This window comes from Chiloscyllium plagiosum, unplaced genomic scaffold (genome assembly GCF_037043375.1).
Source record: "Chiloscyllium plagiosum isolate Xiang-an unplaced genomic scaffold, Cpla_swu_hap1 HiC_scaffold_5, whole genome shotgun sequence".
Classification (NCBI taxonomy): domain Eukaryota; kingdom Metazoa; phylum Chordata; class Chondrichthyes; order Orectolobiformes; family Hemiscylliidae; genus Chiloscyllium; species Chiloscyllium plagiosum.
The window spans coordinates 132,010,002-132,036,318 of NW_028270143.1; the positions used below are offsets into that span (position 1 = coordinate 132,010,002).

At 42.8% G+C, this 26,317-nt stretch overlaps 1 protein-coding gene across 2 annotated transcripts in view; it reads left to right on the forward strand.

Annotated features, from left to right (window-relative positions):
• Positions 1 to 26,317, forward strand: part of hsf1 (heat shock transcription factor 1) — a 105,411-nt gene that overhangs the window by 54,816 nt on the left and 24,278 nt on the right. For both annotated transcript variants that reach the window (XM_043690949.2, XM_043690950.2), the window contains exons 7-9: positions 2,389 to 2,485; positions 7,854 to 7,984; positions 10,152 to 10,355. In XM_043690949.2, the coding sequence (XP_043546884.1) occupies positions 2,389 to 2,485; positions 7,854 to 7,984; positions 10,152 to 10,355 (432 nt within the window). The remainder of the gene's footprint in view (positions 1 to 2,388; positions 2,486 to 7,853; positions 7,985 to 10,151; positions 10,356 to 26,317) is intronic.

The window sequence follows — 26,317 nt, forward strand, 5'->3', positions numbered from 1 at the left end:
GTCCCAGAGGTGTTCTCTGAAACGTTCCGCAAGTAGGCAGCCTGTCTCCTCAGTGTATAGGAGGCCACATCGGGTGCAGCGGATGCAGTAAATGATGTGTGTGGAGGTGCAGGTGAATTTGTGATGGATATGGAAGGATCCCTTGGGGCCTTGGAGGGAAGTGAGGGGGGAGGTGTGGGTGCAAGTTTTGCATTTCTTGCGGTTGCAGGGGAAGGTGCCAGGAGTGGAGGTTGGGTTGGTGGGGGGTGTGGACTTGACGAGGAAGTCGCAGAGGGAGGTGGACCTGACGAGGGAGTCGCGGAGGGAGGTGGACCTCCATCCTTCGTCAGGTCCACACCCCCCACCAACCCAACCTCCACTCCTGGCACCTTCCCCTGCAACCGCAAGAAATGCAAAACTTGCGCCCACACCTCCCCCCTCACTTCCCTCCAAGGCCCCAAGGGATCTTCCGTATTCATCACAAATTCACCTGCACCTCCACACACATCATTTACTGCATGCGCTGCACCCGATGTGGCCTCCTATACATTGGGGAGACAGGCCGCCTATTTGCGGAACGTTTCAGAGAACACCTCTGGGACACCCGCACCAACCAACCCAACCGCTCCGTGGCTGAACACTTTAACACCCCTTCCCACTCCACCAAGAACATGCAGGTCCTTGGGCTCCTCCATCGCCAGACCATGGCAACACGACGCCTGGAGGAAGAGCGCCTCATCTTCCGCTTAGGAACCCTCCAACCACAAGGGATGAATGCAGATTTCTCCACATTCCTCATTTCCCCTCCCTCCACCTTTTCTCAGTCCCAACCCTCGGACTCAGCACCGCCTTCTTGACCTACAATCTTCTTCCCGAACTCTCCGCCCCCAACCCCTCTCTGGCCTATCACCCTCACCTTAACCTCCTTCCACCTATCGCATTCCCAACGCCCCTCCTCCAAGTCCCTCCTCCCTACCTTTTATCTTAGCCTGCTTGGCACACCCTCCTCATTCCTGAAGAAGGGCTTATGCCCAAAACGTCGATTCTCCTGCTCCTTTGATGCTGCCTGACCTGCTGCGCTTTTCCAGCAACACATTTTTCAGCTCTGATCTCCAGCATCTGCAGTCCTCACTTTCTCCTTGTTTGAGTCAGTAGACAGTGTTATCGTTTGCATCAGTTACACCATTTAAACTCACTTCTCCAAACTTGTACAGCAAGTTTGTGGATGTCTTGAATATGTGAGGCTTGAGTATTTCACTGTTCCACAAACGGTTAAATAGAAAGTTCGCTGCTAGAAACTGTTAGTGCTTAAAACCTGAAGACTAATGTTACTCAAGCACTCAGATTTATTTCCTAATCGAAAAGTCGTAAATTTATACTGAACTTGTCTCCGGAATCTTGGCATATAACCTTATATGCATGTTATAACTTGCTGTATCCACCCCACCGATTGACCAACTCATCAGGTGAAAGTACATCAGGTTCTGATGAGTAATTCTAGCAAAACCCTTCAGTGTTAAGCACCTATATTAAGGCTTCCTTTAATCTTTGTTGTTCTAAGGAAAACAGTCCCAGCTTTTCTGGTACTGGGATCAATGTCCTGACAGGTCTCTATGTTTTGGACCCAGTGATGGTGATTATCTCCTGTTTGATCTAATTTTTGGTTTCTGTACATTCCCTTTAATTATTTGCATAGAGCTCTGCAGATTTTATAGTCAGGTTATGTGACTCCAGGTCAATGAGCAAGTTGACCCTCACACTGAGATTCTTGCTGCCATAGTCAACAGGTAAGAACCCAGTTACTCTACAATGTGGGAGTAGGTTAAAGCAGCTGGGGCTTGGACACATATTATTACAGCTAGCCTGACAGGTACCAATTGGAGCTTTCAAGGTAAAGATGAAGAAGTGTTTGTTGGGCAGGGGTATCAAGAACGATGGAGGAAAATGTGTAAATAAACATGGTTTCTATGCATGTACATGTTACAATCTAACTGGATGATGAAACAGACTTGAGCTAACATCTCTACTCCTGTTCTCAGAAAATTCCAAGTTCAAGCCCGTTCAACTTCTAATTTTATATGAATTCAGTTTGTATACCACCATACTGCGTCTCCATGCAGTTCATAAAAGGGTAATAATTTTGTAATTCAGTGAACACAACTGCTATTCTGTGCCACAAGCAGCCACCAAATGAATGACGAGTTAGTTTTATTTCTTTGACCATTCTTGCCTCAAGCAACCAGAACATACACTCTCCTTAAGTAGAGCCAGAAGATCTTTACACATCCATCTAAACTTGTGAAAAGTGGCCATGACCTTGATAAGCTCACCTGAGAACAGAGTAAAGTTCATCTCTGCACGTGTACGCAATATCCTTCAGTCTCAATCCACTATTTTTCTCTTTTTCAGACCCCTCATGTTAAATGACAGTAGTTCAGCGCATTCCATGCCAAAATACAGTCGTCCATATTCTTTAGAACCGCTGCAAGAATCATCAGCACTGACGGTAGGTGCCATTGTGCTGGTCTGGAAGCTGCCAATAATGAATGCCTTGCATGTATTTTTGATTATGGTCAATTGTTGCAAACCCATGTACAACTGACCACATGGTTAGACTTCAGAAACTTGTCTCCAGAGTGCCATCTAAAGGCTAGGATTTGTAACACTAAAATAAAACAAAGGAAACTGAGGAAGCTGGAAATCCTGAAATAAAAGCAAGTAGTGCTGGAAATATTCACACTTTTCAATGAACTGTCAGTATGAACTTGTTCTCACTCACCAGGAGCTGCCAGATCTGAGCTTTTGCAGCACTTCCTGTTTTTATTTGTGACTTGTAACCACAAGCGCTGGAACTATTTACTGCGATGTTCCTCCTACAAGTTACTGAGTGTGCCTCAGTATTCAATGTGGAATACAGAGTGTGGCCAAAGACCTGGGCTCCAACAACAGAATGTAATTGCATTGAAGAGTTTATGGATGTTTGGGAAGTTTGTTGGGTGAGGAAAGGCTTTGAGCTGAAACTGCCTTTTTTTTTCCTTTTATGCAGTGCATGTACAGCTGTTTGTGATTCAATTTCTTATTTCCTGTGTCCTTCATGAGAAGGATTGGACATTCCTGATGAAAGGCTTATGCCCAAAACGTCGATTCCTCTGCTCCTCAGATGCTGCCTCCCCTGCTGTGCTTTTCCAGCACCACACTTTTGACTAATTTCACTTTTCCTCTATCTCTGCTTGTGACTACCTGTTTCCCTTGGTGTAATGCTCACTAAACCAATCCTCAGCATATTTCCACTTTCCTCTCCGGATCCTTGCTGGAATGAAGTTCTCCTCCTGAATGCATCCTACTACCCCACACAGGTTTTAGAGGGAATAGCAAGCCTTAAGTAAATTTCAGTCTCTCAAATTTCAAAATGATGACCATTGCAAGCTATATTGATCTGCAACTGGAATAGACCGCAGGAAACAGCAAAACGTTTGCTGAGATACCACAAAAATTAGAAAAATAGAAAATAAGAATAGGACATTTAGACCTTCAAGCCAGCTATACCATTCAGTATGATCATGACTAATCATTCAATAGTGTTCCCACTTTCTCACCACACTGTTTGATTTCTTTAGACCAAAGAACTATTTCTTACTCCTTGAAAGCATTCAACATTTTGGCTTCAACAGCTTTCTGTGGTACAGAATTCCACAGGCTCACTTTCTGGATAAAGAAATTTCTCCCCATCTCAATCTTAAATGTCATACCCCGTATCCTTAGACTGTGATCACTAGTTCTGAAGTCTCCGATCATCAGGAGTACCCTTCCTGCATTTATCCTGTAAGTTTTCTGAATGCACTTTTGCTCTCTGGTATGTTTGCTCACTCGCAGACCCACCCACCGCCACCCACAATCCAATATAATCCTAACTGATCCAGTCTTTCTTCATACATCAGTCCTGCCATTCCAGGACTCTATCTGGAAAATCTTTGTTGCATTCCCTTGCACACCCTTCAAAGCCAGAACATCCTTCATCCGATAAGGAGACCAAAACTGAACATACCCTTCCAGGTGTGGTCTCACCAAGGTCATGTACAATTGTGGCAAGATGTCCCTGCTCCTGTACTCTCATTCTCTCATGATGAAGAGCAGCATACCACTTGCTGCACCTGCATGCATACTTTCACCGACTAGTGTATGAGGATGCACAGGTCTCATTACACCTTCAGAAAATGGATTATCTACATTATGGTTCATCTGCCACGTATTTTCCAACATTTGTCAACTTGGCCAAATTGCACTGAAGCATCTCTGCATCCTCCTCACAGTTCACCCTCCCACTTAGCTTTGTATCGTTTGCAAATTTGCAAATGTTATCTTTATTGTCTTCACCTAAATCATTGAAATATATTGTGAATCACTGGACTAATCCTTGCAGTACCCCACCATTAAGTGTCTGCCACTCAGGAAGTGACTTGTTTATATCTACTGTTTTCTATCTATCAGCCGATTCTCTATCCATGTTCGTACACAACAGCAACCCCATTAGCTTTAATTTTGCATACTTATCTCTGATGTGGCAGCTTATTGAATGCTTTCTGAAAGTCCAAGTAAACCACATTCACTGGTTTCCCCCAATCAACTCTACAAATTACATCTTCAATTCCAATCAACTTGTCAAACATGTTTTCCTTTTTGTAAATCCATGCTGACTCTCCCTAATTCTCTCATCATTTTACAAGTGCTCTATTATTAAATCTTTTATAATAAAATCTAGCATTTTCCCTACTAATGGTATAAAGCTAACCAGGGCTATAATTCTGTTTTCTTTCCACCTCCTTTTCTTTCAAATAGTGGGGTTACCTTAGCTACCCTCCAATCCACAGGAACTGTTAGAGTCTATAGAATCTTGAAAGATGACTGCCAATGCATCCACTGTTTCCAGGGCCACTTCCTTAAGTACTTTTGGATGTAGATTATCTAGGCCTGGGATATTTCAGCCTTCAATCCCATCAATTTTCGCAACTCAATTTCCCTACTAATACTGATTTTCTTCAGTTCTCCTCTCTTATTTGACCCTGTGTCCCCTAAGATATTTAGGGTGTTATTTGTGTCTTGCTTTGTAAAGACAGAACCAGAGTGTGTATTTTATTGGTCTGCCATCTTTATTCCCCATTTAACTTGCCCTATAGGGGATTTTTGACTTTTCCTTTTCTCTTTACATATCAATTGTAAAAGTTTCTCAATTTGTATGTTCCCTATTCTTGTACTCCACTTTTCCTTATTTAATCAACCCTTTTTTCCTATTTGCTGAAATCTAAAGTGCTCCCAATCCTCGGGTCTGCTTATTTTGGCCAATTTGTATGCCTCTTCCTTGGATCTCATACTATCCTTAATTTCCCTTCTCAGCCATAGTTAGGTTACCTTTCCCATTTTGTTTTTATGCTCGATAAGAATGAAATTTGTTTGCAATTCCTCCATTTACTCTTTTAATATTTGCCATTTCCTATCCACTGTCATCTTTTGACTGACATTTTTTAATTTATCGTAGCCAGCTCGCTCTTCGTATCATTGTAGTTTCCTTTGTTCAGATCCATGACTCTGGTCTCTGAATCAACAATACAATTCTCCATTTAGATGGAGAATTATATCATACCAGAGTCACTCTTCCCCAAGGGGCCTTGCACAGCAAGATTGTTAATTATTCCTTTCTCATTTCTTCTTCCAGTCCTCTAATTGGTTCCTCAACATATCGACTCAGAAAACCATCTTGAGTGTACACTTAGTTTTTATATAATGCAATGGTTGTGTTCTTGTGCAGCCCCACGTTATTGAAACATCATGCTTTAGAAACAGTGCTTAGTGTTGGTGATGTAATCGCATTACAGCCAACACATTTTAAACATTCGTGCTTTATAAACAGCCCCAATTCGTCAATTGCGTTGCAGTGAATTTGCTTTGACAAAACGTGCATTATACCAAAATGACCTGTATTATTAAGAATTCCTACTCTACAGAATGATTACTGATTTGATTCAACCAATCTATATGCAGATTGAAGTCACCCATAATTGCAGCTGTACCTTCGTAATGCTTGTTTTACTTTGTTTTTAATTTTGGTGGCCCAGTCATCTTCAGATGTTTCATCAATGACCTCAGTTCTATCAAATGATCAGAAGTGGGTAAGTTCACGACTGACTGCACAGTGTTCAGTGCCATTCATGACTCCTCAGACTGAAGCAGTCCATCCCAAATGCAGCAAAGCCTGGGCTATGCTGAAAAATGGCAAACACACGGTCTGACACTTATGATGGTCATTTATGCCACACGCCAAGAGAAACTCTCGCCATTGCACCCTGAAGTTCAATGGCATACCATCAGTGAATACCCAAATATCAACATCCTGGGCTATGGCATTGATTAGAACTGACTAACCATTTGAATACTATAAATTCAAGAGTAGGGTAGAAGTTGGGAATATGTGCAAAATAACTCTTAGGTCTCCCCAAAACTTGTTTCCCATTGAAGCACTTGTGTGGAGGAGTGCATCTCCAACAACAATCAGTAAGTTTGGCTCGATTCAGGACAAAGGCACCTGGTTGATTAGCAGCCCATCTACTACCTTCAACATTCACTCCCTTCAAATGAAATTTTGTCCTGCATTGCTAAAGGGATTGAGTTTAAAAGCAGAGGGGTTATATTGTAGCTGTATGAGATGCTGATGAGGCCACACCTGGAGTACTGTGTGCAGTTTTGGTCTCCTTACTTGAGAAAGGATGTACTGGTGTGAGAGGCGGTGCAGAGGAGGTTCACTAGGTTGATTCCTGAGTTGAGGGGGTTGCCTTATGAGGAGAGACTGACAAGACTGGAATTATATTCATTGGAGTTTAGAAGAAGGGATGCATACTCAGCCCCCTACTATACTCGCTGCATACCCATGACTGAGTCACCAAATACCAGACTAGTGCCATTTACAAGTTAATGACACCATCATAGTCAGTCAAATCTCAGATGGCGATGAAACAGACTACACACGGGAGGTGGCAGACCCGGAAAAATGGTGCACTGAGAACAACCTACCTCTGAATGCCAGCAAAACCAAGGAACTTATTATTGACTTTCAGCGGGATGTTACTCATGCTCCCATACACATTAACAGCACAGAGGTGGAACGAATGGAGAGTGTCAAGCTCCTGAGAGTGGTCATCCACAACAAGCTTTCTTTAGACTCTTCATGTGGACACACTGGATACAAAGGCTCAACATCTGTTATTTACTATCTGTGCTACTTAACTATGTGATCAGCCTGTATTGCTTGCAAGACAAAGCTTTTCACTGTGCCCTGGTACATGTGACAATAAATTCAATTTAATTCAATTCAATTCAATTGAAGCAGAGATGGCTTTTGTAAGAAATCACAACCTCATTTCTCCCAGAAGAAAGCAATGTTTATGTTTTTAGATCCATTTGAAATTCTCACAACTGAGATGCATAGGTTATTTTTTGTAAAGGTATTGCTGAATGTGATTGAGGTTCATGATATGATAGAATATTGAGGAACTGAATGGCCTGTCATGTTCTGAGAGCCGAGATGATCTACAAATCTCATTAACTGAGGAGGACCATCTCAATCTCATGTCCTGTGCACAAGCACTTTATTTTGGTTATAGTCCCCATGCATTGGCTGATGTCTTGCTTTTTGTTTATATGCTTTCCGTTCGTACTAATGTTAAATCTTAGTCATGCCAAAACCCACCGTACCACATGAAGTGCATTTGCCAGATAGCTTCTGAGAATGCTGAGAGATAAATTGTAATCTAGTTTGTAATCACCTGGATATTTTAATCCACAGCCATGCATTTTATCTTTGTTCATGCTTCTTTTTTTCACAGACTACCACAAATTTTCCAGGAAATAACTGCTATTCATCTGACAACTCTACGTCCTCTGGCCCTATAATTTCAGATATCACCGATCTGGCACAGTGCAGCCCTTCGCTGTCCCCATCACTTAACGTGGAAAGGTGAGTTTGTGCCAACAGCACCAACCATTGCTCATTAACCTAACCAGAAAACTGTAAAACCTTTCCAAATTGTTCAAATCCATTGTGATGCAACTCTGCTTTGAAATGAATGCACTTAGTACTTTATTTCATCCTCCATTCCTCACAACCAGTGGATTAAATGTTGAAAGAGCTACTTTTAGATGGCAAGCCAAGTAACTCATGCAAACAGCAAGGTCCCACAAATTTGCACTTGAGACTGTTGAACAGTTAATGATTTTGTTTAATGTATTCTTGAGAATCAAACTTTCCTTTCTGTGACTTTTTAAGTCTTCCATGAGATGTGGGTGTCGTTGGCAAGACCAGTATTTGTTACCCACACCTAATTGCCCTTGAGCTGAGTGGCTTCTCAGAGGGAAGTTAAGAATCAGCCACATTGCTGTGGGTCTGAAATTGCACAAAGGCTAAATTACGTAAAAGTGCCAGATTTTCTTCCCTAAAACATGATCTTGGGGTTTTGCAGCAACCAACAATGATTATGTGGTCACCATGATACAAGCTTTAAGTTCCAGATCTTTATTGAATTGAAATTTCACCATCTTTCTTGGTGGCTTTCAAACCCATGTCCCAGAACAGTACTGGATTGCTAGTCCAGTAACATAGCCACGTTATATCGTCTGCTCATCAATCAACCCTATGCCAGTTCTTGAAGATATCAAGTTAACTAAGGTTTCCCATTGGAGTATTCCTTTGCACTTCTCTTTTGACGGTTATTCATGAATCACCCATTCAGACAGTTAATTCATCCTAATTCCTCGCTGAAAACAAAATACTCACCTGATCTCTGCTTCTTCTGTTTGTAACCATGAAACTAGATCCCCTCATTCTTGATGAAGGGCTTTTGCCTGCTGATTTTCCTGCTCCTTGGATGCTGCCTTACCTGCTGTACTTTTCCAGCATCACTCTAATCTTGACTCTGATCTCCAGCATCTGCAGTCGTCACTTTTGCCTCTGGTTATGACTCTGCTGTCACTGAAAATTATCACCAGTCTAAATTATTTCAAATACCCTTCGTGATTTTTTTAAAAAATATCCCCTAAGGACAGCAGTTCAGTATTTTTCTTGTGTATCTATGTAACTGGTGTCTTTCATCCCTGGTATAATTATAGTAAATTTTTGCATCCTTTCACTGGCGTTAACATCCTTCCTTTCTGAACTCTGATGCGCAGAATTTTGTTTTCTTATTCATGGGATATGAGCATCATTGCCTAGGCGAGAATTTATAGAAGACATTATCTAGGTCTTGGGTGGATTCATGATTTATAAGTAGTTAGTTTGCCTTCTTTGCTATAGTATTGTTGAAAAAGGATACGTTTTGTTAAAGCTTTTCATCAAGCACTTGTAAGGACAGTTTGCAAAAATACCAATTCAGGACTCTGCCTATACTTTCCATTGCCTCAAGAAAGCACCCAACATAATCAAGACCCCTCCTATTCCCAGTTACACTCTCTTCCACCCTCTTCCATTGGGCAGAAGATACAAAAGTTTGAAAACACGTACCAACAGATTTAGGAACAGCTACTTCCCTGCTGTTAATCAACTTAGAAATAGATCTCTCGTACATGAGAATTGATCTTTCTCTGCACCTTTTCCGTAGCTGTAACACTATTCTGCATTCTGTTCCATTACCCTGATGTACTTCTGTAAGGTATGATTTGTCTGGTTAGTATGTAAAACAATACTTTTCACTGTATCTCGGTACATGTGACAATAATAAATCAAATCAAGCAAGCATTTATACTGCGTGCGGGGAGAATGCTGATTGGTTGCAGTGCCCCAATCAGTGTTCACTCACCAAACAATCGGCGCTGTCTTCTCATGCAACGTGAATGTTGGCTTTCCCCTTGAATTGGTATTGCTGCAAATTGTCCACAATTACTGCAAGACCAGAGGCTTTGAGATATACATGCTTTTCAGCAATATTCAAATTCTTCATGACTACTACCTTGTTTTCTTATTCTGTGCCTTTGCCTATAAAACAAAATATTCCATATGCATTTTTAAAATCTTTTTGAACTTGTCCTGCCATTTCAAAGGGGGATGTGGTTACGCAAAGCAGGCAAACCTCCAATTGGACATTGTCCCATTTTGTATTTAAAAAGTCTCTCTTTTTTTTAATCTCTTCCAGAACCAGTCCAATGCTTCATATTAAAGAAGAGCCTCCAAGTCCTACAACTAACCCAGAGGTTGAGGAGGTTAGTCCTGTTGTCACTGGCACTGAGGAACCCCTCTCACCATCAACGTTTATTGATTCTATTCTGGAGGACAATGACACAAATGCAACACAACCACCGCCCGAGGACCGGTGCCTCAGCGTGGCCTGTCTTGACAAGTAAGCACAGAATTTGGCAACATGTCAAAGCAAGAGACTAATAGTTCATCAATGAGGGGAGTGTGGGTTGATTCCCCTCCCTGATTGGTTTCCAGTCGATAGTATTTTGATTTTTTTCATGTAACCAAGGGTCACTGGCTAGGCCAAAATTTGTTGCCCGTGGCTAAATGCCCCTGAGAAGTTGGTAGTGATCCACAGCCTTAAAGCACAATCCATGTACAGGTTAGGTGGATTGGCTATGATAACTTGCCCATCGTGTCGAGCGATGTATAAGTTAGGTGGATTCACTGTGAGAAGTGCAGGGATAAGGGTAGAAGGGTGTGTCTGGGTGGGATGCTGTTTGGAGGGCCAGCTTGTACTCGATGTGAAAGTAAGCCATTCGGCCCATTGTAGTGATCCTGTGCTGTAGGTGCGTGCAAATTACTGTTTGGAAGTGCGTTCCAAGATTTTGTAATCCCGCAACAGTGAAATAGTGGTGATGTAGCTCCATGCCAGGAAGATAGAGGGTCAAGAGTTCGGAAGCTTGGCAAGTTGCTGTACTGCGTCTGTAGATGGTTCACACTGGTTCTTGATGGAGTGCTAGTCAAATGGGTTGTTGTCTCTTGAGGCTGTAGCATGTATTTGGAAAGGCAAGGACTGATTAGGGATAGTCAACATGGCTTTGTGTGTGGGAAATCATGTCTCACAAACTTGATTGAGTTTTTTGAGGAAGTAACAAAGAGGATTGATGCGGGCAGAGCAGTAGATGTGATCTATATGGACTTCAGTAAGGCGTTCGACAAGGTTCCCCATGGGAGACTGATTAGCAAGGTTAGATCTCACGGAATACAGGGAGAACTAGCCATTTGGATACAGAACTGGCTCAAAGGTAGAAGACAGAGGGTGGTGGTGGAGGGTTGTTTTTCAGACTGGAGGCCTGTGACCAGTGGAGTGCCACATTGATCGGTGCTGGGTCCTCTACTTGTTGTCATTTATGTAAATGATTTGGATGCGAGCATAAGAGGTACACTTCGTAAGTTTGGAGATACACCAAAATTGGAGGTGTAGTGGACAGCGAAGAGGGTTACCTCAGATTACAACAGGATCTTGATGAGATGGGCCAATGAGCTGAGAAGTGGCAGATGGAATTTAATTTAGATAAATATGAAGTGCTGCATTTTGGGAAAGCAAATCTTAGCAGGACTTATGCACTTAATGGTAAGGCCCTGGGGAGTGTTGCTGAACAAAGAGACCTTGGAGTGCAGGTTCATAGCTCCTTGAAAGTGGAGTCGCAGGTAGATAGGATAGTTAAGAAGGCATTTGGTATGCTTTCCTTTATTGGTCAGAGTATTGAGTGCAGGAGTTGGGAGGTCATGTTGTGGCTGTACAGGACATTGGTTAGGCCACTGTTGGAATATTGTGTGCAATTTTGGTCACCTTCCTATCGGAAAGATGTTGTGAAACTTGAAAGGATTCAGAAAAGATTGACAAGGATGTTGCCTGGTTGGACGATTTGAGCTACAGGGAGAGGCTGAACAGGCTGGGGCTGTTTTCCTTGGAGCGTCGGAGGCTGAGGGGTGACCTTATAGAGGTTTACAAAATGATGAGGGGCATGGATAGGGTAAATAGGCAAAGTCTTTTCCCTGGGGTGGGGGAGTCCAGAACTAGAGGGCATAGGTTTAGGGTGAGAGGGGAAAGATACAAAAGAGACCTAAGGGGCAACTTTTTCACGCAGAGGGTGGTACGTGTATGGAATGAGCTGCCAGAGGAAGTAGCGGAGGCTGGTACAATTGCAATATTTAAGAGGCATTTGGATGGGTATATGAATAGGAAGGGTTTGGAGGGATATGGGCCGGGTGCTGGCAGGTGGGACGAGATTGGGTTGGGATATCTGGTCGGCATGGGCAGGTTGGACCGAAGGGTCTGTTTCCATGCTGTAGGTCTCTATGACTCTATGATTGTACAAATTGTACTCATACAGACAAATGGAGTGTATTCAATTGTGTTCCTGCTTTGTCATCATAGATGCTGGACAGGCTGTAGAGAGTTATGAAACTGGTTGTTTCCATAGAATTCCCCACCTATATCTGTTTTTGTAATTGTGTAGCTAGTCCAGTTCAGTTTCTGATCAATGATTATCCCCAGGGTGTTAGTAATGTGGGTTTCAGTGATGGTTAGACTGCTGAGTGTCAACAAAAATGGTTAGATTATTTTGTTGAAGATGTTCATTACTTCACACTTGCATGGCACATGTGAGCCCCATGTTCTCAGGGTACCATCAACGGGTCAATTGTGGAGTTTTTTGACAAGTGATTTCACCACCTTGGTTCCTGCACCATGTGTCTTTCAGTTCATCTCACTCTCTACCCACGGTCCAGGCCGAACACATGATAATCGTCCTGCTGCTGCATGGCTTCTGCAGCTGGAAGCCATGTGGCTAGATAAAACTGCATGCTCTTAACAAGCTTTGCCAGCTTGTTGCATTGTGTTTCAGTTTGGTCCAAATGGGCTATCATTGCTGGGTAAAGTAAGTTTTCTTGTGGCAATGCGCACTAAAGAATAAGTATACTAGGTAGTGTGCAGCCAGTATATTACAGTACTACAGACCATCATGTCCATGTAGACTCTCTGCAAGAGAGCTCCACTAGTCCCACTCCTTTGCACTGTAGACCTGAAGTTCTTTTTCTTTGCCTGCTTATCTAAGTTTCGTGCAAGATGAAGAAAACTTACTGGACTGTTGCCACACTCCACATCAAGTATCTGAGCAATGCAAGTCAACTGGCACCTCAGAAATGACCTGCTATGTATTCGCAGCCTGGGCCACTCTGGATGTTCCATAGGCAGGGATCCAGAGACCTACTTGCAGCATAACCAGCAATGAGTGACATCACATACCACAAGATGATGCAATAATGATGTGCTGAGACCATAATACATAAGAACAGAATTAGACCATTCAGTTGATCGAATGTGTTCCACCTTTCAGTGAAATTATGGCTGATCTGATAATCCTCAACTTCACTTTCCTTCCTTTTTTCTCCCCATAACCCATGATTCCCCCACTGATTAAAAATCTTTCTATCTCAGCCTTGAGTATACTTAACAATCCAATCTTGACAGCACCTTGTAGTAAAGAATTTCCTCGATCCACTACCCACTGAGAGAAGAAATTGCACCACAACTCTGTCTTAAATGTGCAACCACTTTATCTGAGATGATGCACCTCTGGTCCTAGACACTCCCACATGGAGAAGGAACCTTGCCACATCTATCCTGTCAAGTCCCTTAAAAATCCTGTGATGAACCAGGATTGTGTAAAGTGAATCCAAAAGTGTATAGATTCCATGCAGAATGAGAAAATGAATTATTGTCCACAACTGTAAAAGGGTTTTCCTTGTATGTAAAAGTAAAAGAATTGGAATTTGGACTGACACCATGCCACACGATAAATCAAGGATAGTTTTCCTTTGAATGGCATGCTTCAAATTAAGAAAGCTGACAAGTTCAACAGTCATTTTTTCCAAACCTCTAGCAAAAGCTAAGGCTGGTATAGCGTTGAAGCATCATTTTGTTTTTGCAAACTTCTGACAAAACACAAATCATTCATAAATGATGACATAATTAAAGAGGCAATGATTTTAGCTGCCAACTCTTTATTCAAGGACTTGAAGAACAAAGGAAAAAGAACTACAGCAACCCAGAGAAACTGGTGCTGCCACATTAGCAAGATGAGTGGAATCTTTATCTGACACCACCTTTCAGTAACTACAGTCGGAGCTGTAGGACGGCAAATGCTTCTTGCAGCAATTTAACGAAGCCTAGCTGAATGTGTGAATGGTTTGTATGGGCAACATTTAGACGTTACGGGACTGGGGCTGGATGAACTTCGGATCTTTTGGGAGGCTGAGGTGCAAATTGAGAGGAGTTACAAGGAAGTAGTCACACCTCAGGTACAGGAAGAAGATAGATGGGTTACAGTCAGGGGACGGAAAAGACACAAGCAGACAGTGCAGGGATCCTCTGCGGCCATTCCCCTCAATAATACGTGTACCATTTTGGATACTGTTGGGGGGGTCAACCTTCCAGTGGAAAGCCATAGTGGCCAGGTTTGTGGTGCTGAGCCTGGCTCTGTGGCTCAGAAGGGAAGTTGAGAGAAAAGAATAGCGCTAGTGGTAGGAGACTCAGTAGAGGAATAGATAGGCGATTCTGGGGTCGCGAACGGGACTCCCAGAAGGTAACTTGCCTCTTAGGTGCCAGGGTCTGGGATGTCTCTGATCGAGTCTACAAAATTCTGAAAGGGGGAGGGTGAGTAACCCGAAGTCGCATTGTACATTGGCACTAATGACATAGCCAGGAAAAGGGATGAGGATCTAAAAAGTGATTTCAGGGAGTTAGGTAATCTCACGATTCCTACTAGTGCCATGTGCTAGTGAGGTGAGGAACAGGGAGCGAGTGCAGCTAAACACGTGGCTACCGGACTGGTGCAGGAGGGAGGGCTTCAGATATGTAGATCATTGGGGCACCCTCTGGGGAAGGTGGGACCTGTACATGAAAGACGGGTTGCACCTGAACTGGAGGGGCACCAATGTCCTGGGCAGGAAATTTGTTAATGCACTTCGGGAGGGTTTAAACTAGTTTGGCACAGGGATGGGAACCAGAGCTACAGATCAGAGGAGAGAGTAGTTGTTGAATAGGCAGAAATGGAATTCAGAGAGTCTGTCAGGAAGGATACACAGTTGATAGGGCAAAGGGATAGGTTAAAGTGTGTCTGTTTCAATGCAAGGATTGTTAGGACAATGAGTAATGAGCTTAGAGCATGGATCAGTACTTGGAACTACAATGTTGTGAACATAACTGAGTCGTGGATTTCACTGGGGCAGGAATGGTTGCTGGATGTTCCAGGGTTTAGATATTTTAAAAAGAACGATTGGGTTGGGGGGAGCGGCATTGTTAATTAGAGAGTGCCTCACACATGCAGAAAAGGAGGTTGTGAAGGAGGGTTTGTCTACTGAGTCAGTATGGGTGGAAGTCAATTACAGGAAAGGAGCAGTCACTTTATTGGGTATTAGCTCTAGACCCCCCCCCATTAGCAGCAGAGAAATGGAAGAACAGATTGGATAGCAGATCTTGGAAAGGTGCAGATGTAACAAAGCTGTTGTTATGGGTGACTTCAACTTCCCCAACATTGATTGGAACCTCCTTAGGGCAGATGGTCTGGGTGGAGCCGATTTTGTCAAATGTGTCCAGGAGGGATTCCGGACTCAAAATGTAGATAAGCCGACCAGGGGAGGCCATACTGTATTTGGTGCTTGGCAACGAGTCAGGTCAGGTGTCAAATACAAGATTGCAGTTATAGAGCTGTATAGCACAGAATTAGACCCTTTGGTCCAACTCGTCCATGCCAACCAGATACCCTAACCTAATCTAGTCCCTTTTGCCAGCACTTGGTTCATATCCCTCTAAACCCTTCCTATTCATATAACCGTCCAGATGCCTTTGAAATGCTGTAATTGTACCAACCTCCTCCACTTCCTTCGGCATCTCATTCCATAACCACACCACCTTCTGTGTGAAAACATTGCCCTTTAGGTCCCTTTTATATCTTTCACCTCTCACCCTAAAGCTATGCTGTCCAGTTCTGGACTCCCCCATCCCCGGGAAAAGACCTTGTCTATCTATCCCAACCATGCCCCTTTTGATTTAGAACATAGAACAATACAGCTCAGAACAGGCCCTTTGGCCCTCTGTTGTGCCGACCTGTGAACTAATCTAAGCCCACCGCCCTACACTATCCCATCATCATCCACATGCTTATCCAAGGATTGTTTAAATGTCCTAATGTGGCTGAGTTAACTACATTGGTAGGCAGGGCATTCCATACCCTTACCACTCTCGGAGTAAAGAACCTGCCTCTGACATTGGTCTTAAATCTATTACCCCTCAATTTGTAGCTATGTCCCCTCGTACAAGTCAATGTCATCATCCTAGGGAAAAAAACTCACTGTTCACCTTATCTAATCCTCTGATCATCTTGTATGTCTCTATCAAATCCCCTCTTAGCCTTCTTCTCTCCAATGAAAACATACCCAAGTCCCTCAGTCTTTCCTCATAAGACCAGGCAACATCCTGGTAAATCTCCTCTGCACCTTTTCCAATGCTTCCACATCCTTCCTGTAATGGGGCACCCAGAACTGTACACAATGTTCAAAGTGAGGTGGCACCAGTGGTTTGTACAGGCAGCAGCATGACACCACAGCACCAGAACTCAATCCTTCTAGCAATAAAACCTAACACACCGTATGCCTTCTTAACAGCACTATCCACCTGGGTGGCAACTTTCAGGGATCCAAATACATGGACTCCAAGTTCCCTCTGCACATTCACACTGCCAAAAATCTTACCAGTGACCCAGTACTCTGCCTTCCTGTTATTCTTCCCAAAGTGCATCACCTCCCATTTAGCTGCATTGAACTCCATTTGCCACCTCTCAGCCCAATTCTGCAGTTTACCCAAGACCCCCTGCAACCTGCAACATTCTTTCACACTGTCCACCACTCCACCGACTTTAGTGTCATCTGTAAATCACTAACCCATCCACCTATGCCTGTGTCAAAGTCATTTATAAAAACAGATCCTTGTGTCACACGACTAGTAACAGTACTCCATGCTGAATATTTTCCATCGACCACCACTCGCTGCCTTCTTACAGAAAGCCAGTTTCTAATCCATACTACTAAATCATCCTCCATCCCATGCCTCCACACTTTTTCCAAAGGCCTACCATGTGGAACCTTATCAAAGGCTTTACTGAAGTCCGTGTACACCACGTCAATTGCCCTACCCACATCCAAGTGCTTGGTCACCTTCTCAAAAAACTCAATGAGGTTTGTGAGACACGAACTGTCCTTGACAAAACCATGTTGACTATCTGAAATCAAACTGTTGCTTGCAAGATGATTATAAATCTTATCTCTTCTAATCCTTTCAAAACTTTTCCTATAACAGACATAAGGCTCACGGTCTATAATTACCTCGGTCATCTCTACTGCCATTCTTAAACAAGGGTGCAACATTTGCAATCCTCCAGTCCTCTGGTATTAAACCTGTAGACAATGATGACTCAAAGATCCAGGCCAAAGACTCTACCATCTCCTCCCTAGCTTCCCAGAGAATCCTTGTATAAATCCCATCCAGCCCAGAGGTTACCTCAGTGAGAGAGCATTTCGGTGACATTGACCACAACCGCCTCACCTTTACCATAGCCATGGGGAGGGGTAGGAGCAGACTGTATGGGAAGGTATTTAGTTGGGGGAGGGGAAATTATAGTGCTATTAGGTAGGAGCTGTGGAATATAAATTGTGGAACAATTGTTCTATGGGAAAGGCACAACAGAAATGTAGAGGTTGTTGAAGGAGCACTTGTTGTGTGAGTGTTTGATACTTTGTCCCACTGAGACAGGCAAGGAATGGTAAGGTGAAGGATCATTGGATGACAAGAGCAGAGGAGCTTCTCATCAAAAGGAAGAAGGAAGCTTACTTAAGATTGAGGAAGCAAGATCTAGCACAGCTTTAGAGGATTACAGGGTAGCAAGGAAAGAACTCAAAAATGGACTGAGGAGAGCTGGAAGGGTGCATGAAAAAGCCTTTGCGGAAAGATTAAGGAAAACCCAAAGGCGTTCTACACTTATCAAAGAGAGGGTAAGGCCTATCAGGGATAGTGGAGAGAACTTCTACCTGGAGTCTGAAGAGGCAGGGGAGCCCCTAAATTAGTTTTTTGCTTCGGTATTCACGAGAGACCTTGTTGATTTTGAGAACAGGTTAATAGGCTTGAGCAGATTGATATTAAGAAAGTGGATGTGCTGGAAATTCTGTGAAGCATCAAGATAGTTAAGTCCCCAGGGCTGGACCAGATATATCCAAGGTTACGACAGGAAACGAGGAATGGGATTGCAGCACCTCTGGCAATGATAAGGTTCCCCACGGTAGGTTCATTCAGAAAGTTAGGAGGTGTGGAATACAGGGAAATGTGTTTGTCTGGATACAGAATTAGCTGACCGAAAGAAGACAGCGAGTGGTAGTGGATGAAAAGTATTCCGCCTGGAGCTTGGTGAGCAGTGGTGTCCCACAGGGATCTGTTCTTGGGCCTCTGCTTTTTGTAGGTTTTATAAATGACTTGGTTGAAGAAGTGGAAGAGTGGGTTAGTAAGTGCAGATGACGCAACCTGGACAAATGCAAAATGATTCATTTTGGAAGGTCGAATTTGAATGCTGAATACAGTATTAAAGACAGGATTCTTGGCAATGTGGAAGAACAGCAGGATCTTGGGTTCCATATATATAGATCCCTCAAAGTTGCCACCCAAGTTGATAGGTCTGTTAAGAAGGCATATGATGTTTTGGCTTTCATTAACAGGAGGATTGAGTTTAAGAGCCGCGAAGTTTTGCTGCAGCTCTGAAACCCTGGTTAGATCACACTTGGAATAGTGTCTAGTTCTGGTCGCCTTATAGGAAGGATATAGATGCTTTACAGAGGGTGCAGAGGAGATTTACCAGGATGCTGCTTGGGCTGGAGGGCTTATTTTATGAAGAGAGGTTGAGTGAGCAAGGGCTTTTTACACTGGAGAGGAGAAGGAAGAGATGTGACTTGATAGAGATATACAAGGTGCTGAGAGGCATAGATAGGAGTAGATAGCCAGAGACTTTTCCCCAGGGCAGAAGTGGCTGTCACGAGGGGTCATAATTTGAAGGTGATTGGAGGAAGGTATTGGGGAGATGTCAGAGGTAGGTTCTTTACACAGAGACTGGTGGGTGTGTGGAATGCACTGCCAGCAATGGTCGTAGAGTCAGAGACATTAGGGACATTTAAGCAACTGCTGGACAAGCATATGGATATAAATTGAGGGATATGAAGGTTAGATTGGTGTTAGATTAAGATAAATGCTCAGCAGAACATCATGGACTGAAGCATCTGTTACTGTGTTGTACTGTTCTATGTTCTAATTAAATGGGATCGTCCTACCCTTTCCCCTAATAGCAAAAGAACAAAGGGGTGAGGATATCTCCAACAAATTCAAAATGTGTATATTTGAGAAAACATTCCAATTAAGAAACTGTTTATCGCATTTTGCATGAATGACCACTGTAATCCACCAGAAAGCATTAGAGAGTGAAGTTATTAAATCTTCCCATGTATTGAAAATTCTTGTTGATATCTAAACTGGATTTGATCAAGAGCCCTTCATCACTACTCACTTAAATTCTTACTCAACAAACTCTGTGCTGTGTAAAGTGAACTAATCTTGCATTACATGTGAGGTGGTTAAATCAAGGCCATGTTCTGAAAAGGATTTTGGATCTGATGCCTGAAAATGTTTTTTTTTAACTTGAAGTAATTGTGCAGTGAACTGTCAAACCGAGACAGCACATATGAGCAGTTTTGCAAATGAATTCAAATTGAAACTGGGCCTGTAGTCCTCCAGATCAAAAAATAAACTGCTGCTAACATCAAAGACAAGAAAAATAGTTTCAACCAGAAAGCCCTGGCACACCTGAAGAAATTAGCAGAAAAGTTCAACAGGCGATTTCAGAAATTAGCTGTGATGGACCAAATTGTTAAGTTTGTCTCAAATCCATTCAAGTAGATTTTAGTGGGTTGGCAACCAAATTCCATCAGATGTTTGATGTACAAAGCAGTAAAATTGATTTGGAGATAATGACTGCAAATTGGTATTGGCCTGAATGTCAGATCAAGGGACAGCAACTTTTGAGGACTTGTAAACAGATAAAAGTTGCTGCTCCGCTCATCCCTGTAACTGAAGAAGTTGTACCTTTCTACCAAAGATGGCGCTGTAAATGACAACTTATAAACTTTTCACTCTACTCATTTAAGTACAAGTGACAATAAAGCTCATTCAATTCAGGGTTAAGGTGAAAGCTTATCTGTGTGAAACCACATCTTCCCCAAAAAGAAGGTAATCAAGTTCAAGTATTGCACTCCCCTCACAAGTACCAATTAAATGGACTGTACATAGCTAGCAAAGATTCGGAGATGCTGGTGTTGGACTGGAGTGTATAAAGTTAAAAATCACACAACACTAGGTTATGGTCCAACTGGTTTAACTGGAAGCACTAGCTTTCGGAGCACCGCTCCTTCATCAGGTGGTTGTGTGACAACCACCTGATGAAGGAGCAGCGCTCCGAAAGCTAGTGCTTCCAATTAAACTTGTTGGTCTTATAACCTGGTGTTGTGAGATTTTTAACATAGCTAGCAAAGTACAACTCAGACTGACAGAATATGTAATTGCAGATGTCCTACTGAGAGTTCTGAGTAGAGCACAAAATAAATCACTGTATTTGATTTTACATTTATATTGTGCTCAAAATAAGCTTGTGGGATGTGGGTCCCCTAATTAGGGCAGCAATTATTACCCATCTCTTGTGTCCTTGGAGGTGGTGGTGAGCTGCTGCTTTGAATTGCTGCTGTCCATGTGCTGTAGGTAAACCCACTCTATCGTTAGGGAGGGAATTCCAGAATTTGACCCAGTGACATATTTCTAAGTCAGGATGGTGCGTGGCTTGGAGTGGAATTTGCAGATGATGGTGTTCCCATGTATCTTCTGACCTTGTCCTTGTAGATTGTGGTCGTGGCTTTCAAAGATGCTGTCTAAGCAGCCTGAGTGAATTTCTGCAGTGTATCTTGTAGATGGTACACACGGCATCAGTGGTGAAGGAAGTAGATGTTTGTGGATGTGGTGCCAAGCTGAAGTTCTAATGGTATTATTGCTAGATTATTAATCTGGAGATCCAGGTAATGTTCTGGGGACTTGGTTCAAATCCTGCTCTGGCAGATGGTGGGATTTGATTTCAATAAAAATCTGGCATTAAGAGTCGAATAATCACCATGAAACCATTGTTGATGATCAGAAAAACCCATCTGGTTGACTCATGTCCTTGTGGGAAGGAAACCTGCCATTCTTATGTCATCTGGCCTACATGTGACTCCAGATCCACAGCAATGTGGTTGACTCTTTAACTGTCCTGTGGGCAATTGAGTGTGTGCAATAAATAGTGGCGAGGCCAGCAATGCTCACATCTGATGAAAGAAAAGCGGGCTGCTATGATCTGGATGCTGTCGAGCTTCTTGAGTGGTGATGAAACTGTACCCCCTCCAGGCAATTGGAAGTATTCCATCAAACTCCTGACTTGTGCCTTGCAGATGGTGTAATGGAGGTGAGTTACTCACCACAGTATTCCTAGACTCTGATCTGCTCTTGTAGGCACTGTGATTATAAAATTGTGTCAGTGGATGGTTCAGTGAAAGTAACATCATTGAATGTCAAGGGGCAGTAGTTAGATTGTCTATTATTGGAGATGGACATTGCTTGCTATTTGTGTAGTGTGAATATCACGTCACTTTTCAGCTCAAGCCTAGATATTGTCCAGGTCTTCGTGCATTTGGGTATGGATTGTTGCAGAACCTGTGGAGTTGCAAATGGTGCTTAACCTTGTGCAGTCATTGACAAACATCCACTTTACTCTTTTTTTTTTGGGTTAGATTCTGAGTTGTACTTGAGACCACATTATTAGTCAATGCCTGAATATGATCCAGTCTTACTGCACATGGACATGGCTTTTCCTAAAATGTGATGCTCAGATTCAGGTAGAGATGCCCAGTTGAGGCTTTAACTGTTGTTTTATACAAGTTGCCCATAATCAGGCAGAGGCATCCAGTGTCAGCTTCTGGCTGGGTCCATCCAAGTTCACTTACCTAGCCTCAAAGCACATTTTCAACACAACGTATCTCAGGCTAACTGGCATTTTAGTTTCCTGTTTGCTGACTCCCTCCCTTCTTGAATAGTGTTTATTCCTTTCTTGTTGGTGGAACCTTTCCTAAACCCAGGGAAATTTGGACAATCAACACCATATTGTACGGATACAGACCCTATGATCCAACTCGTCTGCGTCGACTTGATATTCTAAACTGATCTAGTCCCATTTGCCAGCATTTGGCCCATATCCCTCTTAACTCTTTCTATTCAAGTACCCATCCAGATCCCTTATAACTGTTTTAATTGTACCCACCACCATCACCACCACCTCTGGCAGTTCATTCCATCCATGCACCACCCTCTGTGTGAAACAGTTGCCTTTTAGGTCCCTTTTAAATCTTTCCCCCCTCACCCTAATCCGATGCCATCTAGTTCTGGGCTCTGCCACCCCTATGCTGTGGAATAGACCTTGACTATTCACCCTATCCATGCCCCTAATGATTTTATAAACCTCTATAAGGTCAACCCTCAGCCTCCGCTCCAGGGAAGAAAGCTCCAGTCTTTTCATTCTCTCCCTACAGCTAAAGCCCTCCAATCCTGGCCACATCCTTGTAAATCATTTTTGAATCCTTTCAAGTTTCACAACATCTTTTCAATAGCAGGAAACCAGAATTGAATACAATGTTCCAAAAGTGATCTGTACAATGTCCTGTACAGCCACAACATGATGTCCCAACTCCTATACTCAATGCACTGACCACTGAAGGCGAACATGCTGAGCACCTTACCATCTCAGTATCAAGCTCTTTTAAGATCCTAGGGTGACATCCATCTGGACAGAAAAACTTCAGTCCACAGCTCCATCCATTTGCTTTGTACCACTTCACTTATGGCATTTTCATCAAGTTCCTTTCTCTCAAAGTTTGTGAGAAGATTTGTAGCTCGGGTGCTCGTTGTTGTGGTTCTGTTCGCTGAGCTGGGAATTTGTGTTGCAGACATTTTGTCCTCTGTCTAGGTGACATCCTCAGTGCTTGGGAGCCTCCTGTGAAGCGCTTCTGTGATCTTTCCTCCGGCATTTGTAGAGGTTTGAATCTGCCGCTTCCGGTTGTCAGTCCCAGCCGTCCGCTGCAGTGGCCGGTATATTGGGTCCAGGTTGATGTGCTTATTGATTGAATCTGTGGATGAGTGCCATGCCTCTAGGAATTCCCTGGCTGTTCTCTGTTTGGCTTGTCCCATAATAGTAGTGTTGTCCCAGTCGAATTAATATTGCTTGTCATCTGCGTGTGTGTCTACTAAGGATAGCTGGTCGTGTCGTTTTGTGGCTAGTTGGCGTTCATGGATGCGGATCGTTAGCTGTCTTCCTTTCTCTCAACCACTTCCTGATTTAAAGCTATGATTGGAATTTTATTTTATCCTCCAGCGAAGACCAAAGCAAAATATTTCTTCCTATTAACTCATTTCCAGACTATCCACTGCTAACTCCCCATTCTTACTCTCTGGAGAACGAGCATTCATTTTCATTTCTTTTTATGTACTTGTAGAAATGTTCACGATCTGTTTTTACAATCCTTGCAAGCTTTCTCTCATCCTATTCATTTATTCTTCTGATTAAATTTTCAGTCATTCTCAGTTGTACTTTATTCTGACTAATTGTCATTCCTTATTAGAGTGGTGCTGGAAAAGTACAGCAGATCAGGCAGCATCCGAGGAGCAGGAAAATCGACATTTCGGGCAAAAGCCCTTCATCAGGAGATTGATGAAGGGCTTTTGCCCGAAACGTTGATTTTCCTGCTCCTCGGATGCTGCCTGACCTGCTGTGCTTTTCCAGCACTACTCTAATCTTGACTCTGATCTCCACCATCTGTAGGCCTAATTACCATTCCTGCCATTCATCTTTGCTCAGTTATGTGACATTTCCTTAAGTTGATGCTTTCCCCAGCTTCAGTTAACCATGGCTGGTGCGTCCTCACCTTGGACTTCTTTTCTTTCCAGTCGGGATATACTTGTAGTATTCTCAAATATTCCTTTAAATGTCTATTGATTTATCCTCTACCCGAGAATGCTAGTTCACTTCAACTTGTTCAGCTAACATGTCTGCATGGTTGCCCTTATTTCATTTTAATGTACTAGACTTGGACCCAATCATCTCCCCCTTAAACAGGATTTACAATTCAGTCACTTTATGACCGCTTCTACCTAGAGGTGCCTTCGTTCTGAAGCTTTTGATTCATTCTGTCACTTTACATTGTACCTTAAAGAATGTATATTTGTTGTTAAATACAAACCTTTGTGTCCAGTCATACCTCTTTGTATTTTCCAGTTCACCACAATTAGCTTGTCCCTCGTACCTTCATAGGTTCAAGACTCTAGGTTTGGATTCAATTATGTTGTTTTTAAACAGCAGTGCACTGCTCCAGAAAACCATTTTTATAGATTCTGTGAATTCATCCTCCACATATTTAGTGCTCGTTAGATAGACAGACAGAGACAGACAGACGTACGTAAAAATGAGGTATGATTCTAGTGAAGCTGAAAACTTAGGCAGCATGCAATACATAGAACTAAGCACACCCACAATCAATGGTCAAGTCTAAGCTCTGCAGACTTGCCTCATCCAGTTGTGATTGGTGGACAATTAAACTCTGCAGTGGACGAGGAAGTTCAAGAAATATTCTAATCCTCAACAAAGAGGGAGCTCAGAACATTGCCATAAAAGACATGGTTGCAAATGCATACTCATGCCACATAAGTGTCAGGCAATGACTACCTTCAACAAGAGAGATTCTGATTGTCACCCCTTGACATTCAGTGGCATTATTGCTGAATCCCATTACACACTGGCCATAACTGAGTTGGACCAGCTGTATACCCTCTGAGGCTACAAGAGCAAGTCAGAGAATGGGAATTCTGCTGTATATAACTGACTACCTAACTCCTCAAAGCATGTGTAACATATACAGTTATAGATGGACAATAACACTGGCTAAAGCCTGTGATGCTCACATTCTGTAAATGAATAAAATATCCATGATTACGACATTACCCTTATCACATGAATCTCTAATATTATGATTTTTAACTATCCCATCCGTTTCACTACTGTTTGGTATCCTATAATAACTGTTAAGGTTTGCCCATTTCTTCATCCAAATGGATTTCACGTTTTAGTCTTCCAGTTTGGGATCTCTTCTCACTATTGAGCAGTATTTATCCCTTCCCTTATTAAAACTTTATTCCACCTCTTTTTTTTTTCCCTGTGAACCACCCTTTCCTAAATGTTAAATACACCTGAATAGTTGTATCACAGCCTTGAGCAGTTGCGTCGGAGACAGTGAGAACTGCAGATGCTTGAAGGTCAGTGTTGATGAAGTGTGGAGCTGGAAAAAGCACAGCAGATCAAGTAGCATCAGCGGATCAGGGAAGTTGACATTTCAGGTCGGAACCTTTCATCAGAATCAAAGGTTCTGACCTGAAACATCGACTCCCCCGCTCCTCTGATGCTGCTTGACCTGCTACGCTTTTTCCAGCTCCACATTTGATTGAGCAGCCAATTCTCTATGATAACTCTTTGATATTGTGCCATTAGTTCACCAACTGGTGAGATTGCTATGTGCATTTAGAGTGTCTTTAATTCTATTGTTTAACCTTATTTTTGTCTTTTGATTCTTTGATCTCTATTTGTTTCTGCTGCCTTCCACTTGTTTTTACCATTTTTCTTACTCCTATTACCTGTATTGTTTTTCTTCTCCCAGAATTGTCGAGGGGATCAAGGGTTATAGGAAGAAGGTGGGAGAATGGGGGTGAGAAACTTATCAAACATGAATGGTGGAACAAACTCAATGGACTGAGTGGTCTAACTTCTGCTCCTATGTCTTACGATCTCTTATGGTCTTATAATTCCTTCTCTGGTTCCCATCACTCTGACAAGCTTGTTCAAAGCCTCCCCAACAACATGAGCTTGTCATCTGAGGAGTGGTCGAGCATGCTGGGTATGTGCTTGATGGAATTTAGAAGAATAAGAGAGAAATCTTATTGAAACTTACAGAATACTGAGTGGCCTGGAGACAGTGGATGTGGTGAAGATGTTTCTAGGAGGAGAGACTAGGGCTTGAGGGCAGACCCTCAGTGAAGGACAACCTTTGGAACTGAAATGAGAGGACTGGTGAATCTCTGGAACTTGTTGCTGCAGAGGGTTGTGGGGGCCAAGCCATTAAATA